Below are 11,948 nucleotides of genomic sequence, written 5' to 3' on the forward strand. Positions count from 1 at the left end.
TTTTTTTTTTTTTTTTTTTTTTTTTTTTTTTTTTTTTTTTTTTTAGCTAGCTACACCCACATGTTGCTGCTAAGCGATACAATGTAATTACCCAGCTATGGAGAGCAAACATTTGTTTAAAACATCACACGTGGCGGCACGTTGGGCTCGCCTTTTTTTTACTTCCTCATCAAGGGGGGTTCAATGTTAGGCAAAATAAAAATGACAAGTGGAAAGAAAAAAAAAAAAAAAAAGTAAAGTGGTACAGGGACAGCACAGTTACGTCGGAGGAAGACACACTCCTCCATAATGGTTACACAATGTTGAATAGAGGAAATGGTTACACCATGTTGAACAGAGGGCGTTACACAAAAGAACATGTGTACAAATAATATGTACCGTGGAAGCACATCTCTGTAGCGTCACGCACGGGTACGTCTCCCATCACTGAACAACGGCTTTAGTATTTCCAAACAGGTGGAGAAAATAAAATTCGTCAGGCCCTCATCTCCTTCATCAACATTAACGCTCACGTAGAAGGGGATCTTGAATTTCATGCCTGCAGAGTTGGGGGGGGGAAGGGGGCATGGCGGATAGGTACCCTTCGTAAGTTGCGACGAAGGGTTGCGGTTATGTGAGGAGTCTCCTCTCTGTCCCTCCTCTCTTATCCCTGTCTTACCTAACAGCCGCGCCACATCGTTTCCGTGTGAGTGGGGCTCTCCCACCAGACACGCCGTGTTATCTGCATCCACCTGGGGCAGGAGGAAAAGAAAAAAAAAAAAAAATAAACACATAAATAAAATATAATTATGTAATCGCAGCAGCATCATTATTTGCTTGTGTGACTGAGGGGTTTCTCTTATCCCCCCCAATGAGGTGTACACGCAGAAAGGACAATAAAAGGGGAAGCACTTCGCTGCGTATCTTTTAACAGTGTCTCCAATGTTGTGCGCTGGCTAATCATTCTACTTCATCACGCATGAAAGGGTTACACCACCCCCTTATTCTTGTCCTTCCCCCACGCGAGGCAGTTCATTCTCCACACGTCTCTCCCTCCTTTTTATGCTCTCTCCTTACATATTTCACTGGGTAGGATGCCTGGAGGTCTGTTAACTGGTTGCGTTCGTCCGTGACTGAAATGAACATGGTATCCTCAAAGTCCACGACACAAAATTGCAAGTGCAGGTAGCTCATGTAAACTCTCTCATATCTGTGGATGGAGGTGGGCATGTCCTCGCTGCGTCGTTCCATCAGTGGGGCCTCATCCCTGCTTGTCCCGGCGTCCCCCGGCATTCCACAACAAGCATTGTTCGTTTCATTCCTTCGGTTCACTTGCATCATTTTTTTGAATTTTTTTTTTTTCTTTTGGATCTCTACTTGACGAAATATTCCTTCAGATAAGTTTCCCTATTCGTTTTCTTCTTCTTTTTTTTTTTAAATTAAAATGTCGATCGCGCATAGCATTCTTATCAGTTTTTTTTTTTTTTTTTTTTTTTTTTTTTCCCTCCTCATCAACGTCTTGTGTGGAACTTCACGTATCCACCATCAGGTTGGTGCCTTCTCTTCCTTGCGCGCCCCGTTCTTGTCACATGCTGGTGCTTCCTTTCTGCACCTCTTCCATGTGAGCACATCATGCACTTGGCGACCTCTCTACCTTCCTTCTTGATTTGCCTCTCCCGTTTCCCAACGAACAATTTCACAACTGCGTAAAGGTCACATGGCCGTTCTTTGCCACGTGTCGCCAACCCCTGTGTTGCTTCGCTAAAAAGAATAATTCCGGGGGGGATGAAATGGAAATAAAAAAAAAAAAAAAAAAAAAAAAAAAATGCCCGCATGTCCACATGCCTGCACATCCATATGTGCACCTTGCAAAGTGCACAACACAGACCGCAACGATTATGTCAAATGAAGTTTCTTTCATGTGTGTTGTTTTAATGGGACAAGTGTACCTCCGCTTGTATCAACCTATAAAGGGAAAACACCAACTGCCCTTTTTTGAGTAACTCCTCGCCGCTATATCCCCCCTTGCACGTCTGTGGAAAAGTCCGTCGTCTTTTTTTTTTTTTTTTTTTTTTTTTTTTTCTTCCCCCTCAATCGTTTTTTATATGTGTTTTATATGTCCCACATTTCACCCCACCACGCATATAGTACCTCCTTGTGCACACAATTATGAATAACATGGAGGAAGGACCCGCGCGCCTGATGAACCTGCTGAGTGAAGGATATCTGAAGACATACAACACAGCCACGTTCCAGCAAGCGGAAACGTTTAACCGAGAGGAGTATATTTTAACTGCCTCCGGAAATAAAGTCAGTAGGGACTCCATCCTCTGTGGCATGAAAAACATTCACATGTTAGGCAAGTCCATTATAAAAAGCGGAGCCATGTTGAGGGGGGACCTCAGTAGCCTTTACTTTGGAAAGTACGTTATCGTCGGGTCGAAGACGCTCATCTGTCCCTGTTTCCTACAAGGAAGGGAGTCTCAAAAGGGGGAGAGCGGCCAAGACGACCCAAGTAACCAAACAGACGAGCACACAAGCACCTCATACGTAACCCTAACCATTGGCGACAATGTGTACATAGGAAATGAATGCATCATCAAGGCGGCGCTTATTGGAAGCAATGTCATTATAGGAGACAACTGTGTGGTTGGAGAACGAGTAATAATAAAAGACAATGTAATTATAAAGGACAATACATACATCCCTAACGATACCATCATTGCCTCCTTTGCAAAGTACGCTGGGTGCCCCGCTACCTACGTGAAAGAACTTCCAGAATCGGCTCAGATCTGTTTGAAGCACTTTTCGTATCAGCACTACAAAAACTTCATCCCCGCGAATTAAGCAATATAGTGTTGGGAATGTGGTCCTATCCTTCTGTTATGTATTAAACGGAATGGTGTGGGAGCGGCGTGACTTGAATGGGCGGACCCGCATCCCTCCTCTTCAATTCTCTTTTGTTACTCTTTTCCACCTTCTCTGTGTATTTTTTAATTGGAGACCATCCCAGTGTAAGAAGCTTTTTCCCCTCCCATGTGCCTTCACACACACGCGTGGGAAGTTTGCACTGGGGTGACAACGACCAGTCACATGTGCACACCTCGTTCGAGTGCAGACTACCAGTAGTGATTGACGGACGGGGGAAGCACTTTTATATGAACGCGGGTTACATTATTGCGTTGTATTGCACTGCATTGTATATATAAATTTTTTTTTTTTTTTTCCCTTTGAACAGCCCGGGGGTTTCAACTTCCACGTGCGACATCGTGGGGGTGGAGGGAGGTCCAATCGTGGTTTATATTTTTACGCTCCTCAACATGAGCACTCGGATGAGTGCATACAACTGGGCCATGGCGAGAGTGACCCCTCCTACTCCATCCAAATAGGCACATAGCAAAGATGAGTAAATGTTTGCGGCATACTTTATTTCGCACGACACGAAATATTTTTACCTGACCTGTTCAGGTAATTTTTTTTTCTTCTATAGTGAAAAAGCTATTTTTTCGTTCATATTTTTTTTTTTTTTTTTTTTTTTTTTTTTTTTTTTTTTTTTTTTATTATTTTTTTTTTGGGGGTAAAACGCTTTTTTAAACAACGGAAAGGGCAACCTATTTATATCATTTGATTAGCCCCTTTTTTTTTGTTTTCCCCTTCATTTGTTTCTGTGACCACGTTGGATGTGGGGAAAAAAAGTGGCCACTGAGCGATAACTTGGTAGATATTGCTACAGGATTATGTGCCATCTTTACATACCAACCAACGCTGTGAATTTTTTTTTTTTTTTTTTCATCCCTTCCGTATAGAAATTGCTATGTATATATGCTTAATATAGCTGACAGGATATTCCGCGTGAAGGGTTTGTCAGTGATAGGTACCCTGCCGGGGGGATACTTTTCATTTGCCTCACCATTTTTATTTATCTACTTCGTTTCCACGTGAAGAAGGGGAAGAAGGAAAAAAAAAAAAAAAAAAAAGGCTAGCACCCTTTTGTGCCAACGTGCAGGCATTTCCCCCTCCTGTTTCATCTGTTAGCAGCGTACCAGATAGAGAGGGATTCCACGTCTGACTACTATCTTGTCGCTTTTGCTGAACGGACACGCTCTCTTTATGTGCATCTCCCAATCACAGCGGGGCAGAAAATATGAAGAGGAAAAACCACCACAGCAAGTACGACGATGATCACGAGGAGGGACAAAGCGATAGGGCAAGGAGCACCCACAAAAAACATGAAGAGAGGCGAAGGGGCGAGGAAAGAAGAAACAGTGATGGCAAAAGCGAGAGTAAAAGGGCGCATGACAGGAAGAAACACGACGTGGAGAGTGGGCACAGGAAGGGGGATGATGAAAGGCGGAAAAGGGTGAAGACGGATGAAAGGCGCAACGAGGACAGGCGCCATGATGAAAAGAGGCGCGACGAAACACACCAGGAGGACAGAAGACATGCTAAGAAAAAAAACACAGACAAAAAGGACCCACACAGGACGCACGATGATTCGCCCCGCGCACCTGAGAGGAGCGGCCGCGACAGGCGCTCTCCGAGCCACGGGCATAGGAGGAGCCGGGACAGGAACGCCCAGGCGAATCGCGTGCAGAGGGATGGGGAGCGAGACCGGGGTAGAAGCCGCGATCGGGATAGGAGTCGCGACCGGGGTAGGAGTTGCGACCGAGGTAGAAGCCGAGACCGCAGCAGGAGGCGCCCCTCAGCATCCCCGGACGACAGGCGCCGTCCCAGGCGAAGCGTAAGTCGCCACGGAAAAACCCCATCAGGCAACCCCTACGACGAAGAAAGGTACAGGCGAACAGGAAACGACACGAGCGATTATCACCTCAGACTTGATCCTAAAGGAAACACAAATGATGATTATATGTTCAGTGGAAACCCAAACCTAATAAATACACACAGCAGAAGTGCTACCAGTGGGTTGCTTTTCAACGACATAGGATACCATCCCATGGATGATGGGTTCAGGAGGAATGTCGACTCGGAAGAAAATATGAACATGCAAGGTAGCATTCTTTGTGAAGAGAAAAATGCTTTGAATTCCCCACTCCCCCCTCCTGGTGGTGGCTTGCTCAATCCTAACAGCCCATGGTATGACCCCACATTAGGAGGAGACCTAATGAGGAATGGCAGCCTTCCAAACGGTCCATTCTTTTACCATGATGAAATGAACCTCGGAAACAGGAAAAATATGAATCTGCGAGATTATAAAATGAAAGGAACGAAAAGTGGAAGGGGAGGGAAAAAAGGGAAGAAGGGAAAGAAAATGAGGAACATGAAGAATAAGAATGCAGCTCTGTTTGCGAATGAAAATTTGTATGACCCCGGTCTACTGCTCCACCCGAACCACCAGCAAAATATGTTCAATCAGTCGATGCTAGCCATGGGCAACCTCGACACTACCAACCTCGGTAACAACCCATTTGGGGAAGGGCCAGCCGATCCAAGTGACACAACTGCGAACCCAAACAATATAAACAGTGAAGCCGCACACATGATGAGCAGCAGCAACGTCGGAGCTAATAATAACGTTCCGCAAGAATCTGCAGAGTTTGTTCTTCAAACAAATAAAATGTCACAGGCAAGTGGCACTCCTGGGGATCCGAACAACATGGTCGCTCCCCCACCACCTTACGCAGACAATAGAGCTTATGGTGGGATGGGCGGGACCACCACGGCAGGGGGTAGGAAAGGCCTCCTACTGCGTGCGAACGATGTTCAGACAAACCCTAACATGATTAATAACCCTAATTTTATGGGCAACCCTAATTATATTAACAACCCTAATTTTATTAACAACCCCAATTATATTAATAACCCTAACTTCATGCAAAGCGGAGGACCCCCTCCCTTACTGGAGACCCCCCCGATGAGACAAATGAAAAAGGCACAGGGGCAGAAGAACAACCTCCATGGTGATATGGTTGATGCGAAGGATAATACACCCTTCGAACACACAAGGGTAAATAATATGAACACAGACTTGATGATGAATGGGATTCCACCTCCACCAGACGAGGACATGAACAAAGGGATACTTTTCACGGACACACAACCCAGCCCACCAGGTGTGCCCAACGTACCAAGTCCACCGACGAACCCACCTGGTGCATCTAACATGTCTCGGTTCCAGAACCCACTAATAAATCGAACAGGAGTAAATCCTCCACCCCCATTTACAAACTTTCCTAATTCAAACAGTTCCCTCCTAACGAACACACAAAAAATGAACAACATGAAGATGCTAGATAAAGGAGGTTCAGGAAACCCAAACTACATCTCCCTCAATGCTAATAATATTCCGCTAAACACAAATATGAACCCACTAAGTAGAAATTATAATATGAACAATAATGCTCCTCCTTACAATGTGGACGATGTACTAGATGCACGTGAGGAAAGTATATTTCCTGTCCATTCGTCTGCTGGTGCTCCACGTGTTAACATGGCTAATGCAGGTGGCATGAATAATTATTATGAAGAGATGGGGAGGCCACCACCAAACAATCATTTGTTAATGGGAGGGGTATCCTCCTCCTCGTTAGGTCCTCCCTCAAATGCATCCTTCCCCCTTAGGTTTCCTAACAATGCGGTTCATTCAAAGAGTGGCCCTAATATGGCATGGGGAATGGGAGCCGGGATGAGTGGTGCGAATATGCTGACCGGCAACCCCGCTACTACTACTACTGCTGCTACTACCTCCATGATGATGAACTACCCAGATGCAAATGAAGATGGTTGGAGTTCGAACTACCACCTCACTGCTGGTGAATCTTTCAATAGAAATAATATTATGGGTTCTACATCTATGAGTAAAGATGGAAATGTGTTAAGAGGACACACCTACGATATGGATCCAACATGGAGTTCCCATTATGATGCACGCAGTGGCAAACCTCATCCTGGTGGACTCCACGAAAGGGGTGCCTCCTCCTTCCGTGCCGAGATAGACCCAACGGGTTCTGTTGATGAAAATCGTATGAACGATTACAGGAGGGAAGATCACAGCGATGCACTGGATGGAGAGGACAATGATGAACGCGCTGCTGCTGATGGGGGAAGTGCGAAAGGGGTAGGCACGCAGGGCAACAACAGGAAAGCTCTAACACGGGAAGAAAAATTACATGAATGGTTGGAAGATCAGCTACGGAAACAAACCAATATAATCGCAGACGCCTTGCATCTGATACCACTTTGTGTACAGAGCAGTAAGAAGGATCCCCTTGCCCAAGCAGAACCCATGGCAAATAAAACAAATGCACAAATCCAGGAGAGTACACTTTTTTCCTTTAAGGAGAAAATGTCGTACAAGTTACGTGAACAAGAACGCATGAACAGGCAGATGCACTTCATTTCAGAACCCGTAAAAAATGATGAATCTATAGAGGACCAGTCAGACCTTCTAAGCAACATGAGAAATTTCATCCTCACATCTAAGGACGAATTTTGTGTAGAACCCATTTCCAAAACTGCATCTACATGTGTGCAGAAGAGGAATGAACGATTCCTTCTCCCCGATGATGAACCATTGAATGAAAGTCTCTTTGTAAGTAAAGATGCTAAACGGGTGCAGCAGGGAGGAGGTACCCCGGGTGAGGACAAAGACGAGAACGATCAGGGGGCAGACACAAATGCTGAGCCGGAGGAAAACACAAACAGCTACTTCATGCAATTAATGAAGAGCAGACTTAAGAACCCACTTTCTATTCTCACCGGATTCACCAAGAAGGATCCTGAAAAAGAGGAACAGCAACCAAGTCCATTAAAAGACGAAACAGATGATGCAGCCAAACTTCCACACGGGGAAGACTCATCAGGAAAGGAAGAAAACACAAACGGGTTCATACATGCAGATGCAGGAATGAGAAAAGATCATTTCGATTATAAGTACTATCTCCTAAATCTAATGCTTATGCAAAATAGAACCCAAGAGAAGAAACTCCTGTTGAATAATTGCGACTTGATAGACCAAGTGGACTTGTCCTCCACCAACCTCTTCATGCTTAACAGTTACCGTATCACGTCGGAAGATTCTGTTAGCCTCTACTGAAGAGGCGTGTGTCCTCCGTGGTAGGGATAGAAAATGCGTGCGTGTCGGCATGCGTTACGCCAGTATGCATATGTTATACTCTTGTTCTGTTTGCCCCACACCTGGCCGCTAGCGCCTGTGCCATTTTTTTTTTTTTGTTTTGTGTGCACCTTTGCATGCGCGCACCGGGTTCACCCTCAGCCAAAACCAAAACTTCTAAAATAACAATTAAACACAAGTAAGAAAGTTACAAAAAAAAAAAGGGCATTAAAAACAGTTTTAACAAAAAGGATAAAAAAAAAAAAAAAAAAAAAAAAAAAAAGAGAGGGGGTCAAAATGGTAAGGGGATGATTGATACCCCCCCTCACAATGAGTGGCACTCATCTGCCATGTTCCTCTTCATCACCTCCTTTATCTTGTCTGAAGACTTATCTACATGTGTGCAGAAGAGGAATGAACGATTCCTTCTCCCCGATGATGAACCATTGAATGAAAGTCTCTTTGTAAGTAAAGATGCTAAACGGGTGCAGCAGGGAGGAGGTACCCCGGGTGAGGACAAAGACGAGAACGATCAGGGGGCAGACACAAATGCTGAGCCGGAGGAAAACACAAACAGCTACTTCATGCAATTAATGAAGAGCAGACTTAAGAACCCACTTTCTATTCTCACCGGATTCACCAAGAAGGATCCTGAAAAAGAGGAACAGCAACCAAGTCCATTAAAAGACGAAACAGATGATGCAGCCAAACTTCCACACGGGGAAGACTCATCAGGAAAGGAAGAAAACACAAACGGGTTCATACATGCAGATGCAGGAATGAGAAAAGATCATTTCGATTATAAGTACTATCTCCTAAATCTAATGCTTATGCAAAATAGAACCCAAGAGAAGAAACTCCTGTTGAATAATTGCGACTTGATAGACCAAGTGGACTTGTCCTCCACCAACCTCTTCATGCTTAACAGTTACCGTATCACGTCGGAAGATTCTGTTAGCCTCTACTGAAGAGGCGTGTGTCCTCCGTGGTAGGGATAGAAAATGCGTGCGTGTCGGCATGCGTTACGCCAGTATGCATATGTTATACTCTTGTTCTGTTTGCCCCACACCTGGCCGCTAGCGCCTGTGCCATTTTTTTTTTTTTGTTTTGTGTGCACCTTTGCATGCGCGCACCGGGTTCACCCTCAGCCAAAACCAAAACTTCTAAAATAACAATTAAACACAAGTAAGAAAGTTACAAAAAAAAAAAGGGCATTAAAAACAGTTTTAACAAAAAGGATAAAAAAAAAAAAAAAAAAAAAAAGAGAGGGGGTCAAAATGGTAAGGGGATGATTGATACCCCCCCTCACAATGAGTGGCACTCATCTGCCATGTTCCTCTTCATCACCTCCTTTATCTTGTCTGAAGACTTAAAATCTGCAACGCTGTTTACACACTTCTGCGCCTCGTACACCACGCTCTCTCCGCCAAGCTTATCCTCCAATCGATCACAAGCCCTCGCGTCGGCTTTGCTAGTAAGGCTGGCCTGCGATTCGAAAACCGTTTTCTCTTGCTTCTTAGCTAACTCCTCACCCGCTCTAGCATCAGCATTGCTTCGTTCACATAGTTGTGCTTCGAAGATGGTCTGTTCAGGGTTTTTCTTGGTTAGCTCCTCACCTGCTCTCGCATCAGCGTTGCTTCTTTCGCACAGCTGCGATTCGAAAATCGTTTTTTCTTGTCTCTTGTATAGCTCCTCACAAGCCCTTGCATCTGCACTACTCCTCTTACACAGCTGTGCTTCAAAAATCGTTTTCTTAGGCTTCTCCTTAACAAGTTCTTCACACGCCCTAGCATCGGCGTTACTTCGCTTACACAACTGTGCAGTGAACACTGTTTGTTTCTGTTTCTTTTCAATGACCCTATTCTGTTCACTGACTGCTTGCGGGTCCTGGCTAACTTCCACATGAGAACCTCCATTCATGTCATCCCCGTCTGTCCTACAAGTCACATTCGCATGTGGATCCTCACCGTACTTGAAATCCGCTTTCGCCTTTTGCATTTTTTCCCCCACAAAGACGGTGATTTTTTGGCTGCTTCTTCTTTCTAAGAGATACTCATTAACGTTTTTTATTTTCTTTGGTGCCTTTCCTTTTTCATGACTTGTGACCTCTTCTCCATGTGCGTCTCTCCTGTTCTCATCCCTTCTATGGTCTGCCTTAGCGTGGGGTCCCTCCTCTTTTACATTCGACCCAAGACTTTTCTGTCTTTCTGCTTTCCCGTTTACACCCTCACTACGGTCTTCTTTCATTTTCTTTTTCATATCATTACAAGCTTCCTTTTCTGAATGATCCACACTGAATGTCTTGCTGTTCTTCTTAGACAGAGAGGGGGAGCTCCCATGCGAGTCGTGGTCGGTACTTCGCATCGGATGTTGATTCTCCTTACCTGCCTTGGACAGAGTGGAAGGCTCATCTGAAGCTGCAGAACCCAAGCCCACATCCATGGAAGAAGATTTACTCTCTTTGGCTAGTTCAGAAAATTCGTTACTTTCTCCTTTGAAGTTTATGTGGCCTTCCGAGCTGCAATTCTTCTTTGGTAAGTTGCCTCCAGCTCTGTTCTTTTCTACATTGAGAGTGTCTGTGCGCTTCACTGCGTTGACCTCCTCTTTATGTTTTTCCGCTTTTCCTGAGTCCCTTCCTGCATGCACCATGGTGTTCCTTTCGTAGCAGAGCTCCTCGGAATGGTGACACTGCTACGCTTTCCCAAGTGTGTTTCAGGGGGGAGGGGAAAGCAAGCCCTGCGCGAACACATACAAAAACAGTTGGCCAAAGGGGGGAAACACTCCTGTAGGAAAATTGTCTTCACAAGGACAGCAACAAAAAGGGGGGACCAAAAAAAAAAAAATGAAGTAAAACAAAATAAAACTCGTCGTGAATATGTCAGCAATGTGGACAATGTTCGTAAAAAAAAAAAAAAAAAAAAATATACAAATAAATGTACATATATATATGTATATAGTTATGTTTGTATATATAAAATAAGCTCCGTGAGGACAGCAAGCATGATTTGTGTCCGTCTTCTGAAAATCAAATTTTTTGTCCCAAGTTAAGAGTTGTTTGCATTCGATGGGTTTTTAATTGAGCATTGTGTCTTGTTGTTTTGTTTACAATATTTGGTTGTAACATTTTGCTGCATCGTTTTTGCTACACCATTTGTTGCTATATCACTTTTCCGTTTTTTTTTTTTTTTTTTTTTTTTTTTTTAATTTTACCAACTCCTGCCAAATGCCCCCCTCCATTTGTGTGCGACGGTTTGTCAACAACAGGGAGGGATATAAACCAGCTTGGCGAAACCAATGATGTTGTCTCTCCGCGCATGTTGGAAAACACAACTTGGGGTCAACAGGTGAAGAACGAAGAGCGCGGGGAGCAAACATGCAAGAAATCGTGTGAGCCAAAGGTATGCACATGTGTAGCTATTCAAATGAAGTTTCCCACTCTGCGCTATTTGCAAAAAAAAAAAAAAAAAAAAAATAAATTGTAACGGCGGGCTGTCAACCTTCCTTTTAATTGAACTTTCCCTTTTCCCATTTTTGTATGTCCTGAGAAACTTCCCTCCCCCAGTGAAAAAAAAAGGGAAGCAGCAGTAGCAACAACAACAACAACAACAGCGTCTTTCGAGAGGACGAGTTTCCCGAATGTGTCTCCACATGCACATTCAAATGTCATCCCCGGCTCTATGAGGACCTTCCTCATTATTGCATGTGAGCCAAGAAACACACACATACACATTTTTATAGGGTCCTCCCCTCCACCTCTGCATTGGTGCTTCGCTGCAATTCGTGTCTTTCCTCCGCATGTCATTCCATTTTGTGTAATTTCACTCCTAGTCATTTCCCCCTTTAACCGTTTCTCCCACAACGGCGGAGGAATCCCGTCCTCTCGCAAAAAAAAAAAAAA

General features: G+C 44.4%; 5 protein-coding genes across 5 annotated transcripts; 3 read left to right on the forward strand and 2 right to left on the reverse strand.

Annotated features, from left to right (window-relative positions):
* Nucleotides 1-401: 401 nt before the first annotated feature.
* Nucleotides 402-1,320, reverse strand: AK88_02454 (uncharacterized protein; the record flags this gene model as incomplete). The annotated part of the gene is made up of 3 exons (XM_012480079.1): nucleotides 402-538; nucleotides 659-731; nucleotides 1,057-1,320. The coding sequence occupies 3 exons, from the start codon at nucleotides 1,318-1,320 to the stop codon at nucleotides 402-404; spliced, it is 474 nt and encodes a 157-aa protein (XP_012335502.1).
* Nucleotides 1,321-2,148: 828 nt separating this feature from the next.
* Nucleotides 2,149-2,826, forward strand: AK88_02455 (uncharacterized protein; the record flags this gene model as incomplete). Its single annotated transcript, XM_012480080.1, has 1 exon — nucleotides 2,149-2,826. One exon carries the CDS (start codon nucleotides 2,149-2,151, stop codon nucleotides 2,824-2,826), a length of 678 nt encoding a protein of 225 aa, XP_012335503.1.
* Nucleotides 2,827-4,123: 1,297 nt separating this feature from the next.
* On the forward strand, nucleotides 4,124-8,032 carry AK88_02456 (uncharacterized protein; the record flags this gene model as incomplete). Its single annotated transcript, XM_012480081.1, has 1 exon — nucleotides 4,124-8,032. The coding sequence occupies one exon, from the start codon at nucleotides 4,124-4,126 to the stop codon at nucleotides 8,030-8,032; it is 3,909 nt and encodes a 1,302-aa protein (XP_012335504.1).
* A 326-nt stretch (nucleotides 8,033-8,358) lies between these two features.
* Nucleotides 8,359-9,018, forward strand: AK88_02457 (uncharacterized protein; the record flags this gene model as incomplete). The annotated part of the gene is made up of 1 exon (XM_012480082.1): nucleotides 8,359-9,018. One exon carries the CDS (start codon nucleotides 8,359-8,361, stop codon nucleotides 9,016-9,018), a length of 660 nt encoding a protein of 219 aa, XP_012335505.1.
* Nucleotides 9,019-9,355: 337 nt separating this feature from the next.
* Nucleotides 9,356-10,699, reverse strand: AK88_02458 (uncharacterized protein; the record flags this gene model as incomplete). The annotated part of the gene is made up of 1 exon (XM_012480083.1): nucleotides 9,356-10,699. One exon carries the CDS (start codon nucleotides 10,697-10,699, stop codon nucleotides 9,356-9,358), a length of 1,344 nt encoding a protein of 447 aa, XP_012335506.1.
* Between the last annotated feature and the right edge of the window lie 1,249 nt (nucleotides 10,700-11,948).

Source organism: Plasmodium fragile, assembly GCF_000956335.1.
Source record: "Plasmodium fragile strain nilgiri unplaced genomic scaffold supercont1.24, whole genome shotgun sequence".
NCBI lineage: Eukaryota > Apicomplexa > Aconoidasida > Haemosporida > Plasmodiidae > Plasmodium > Plasmodium fragile.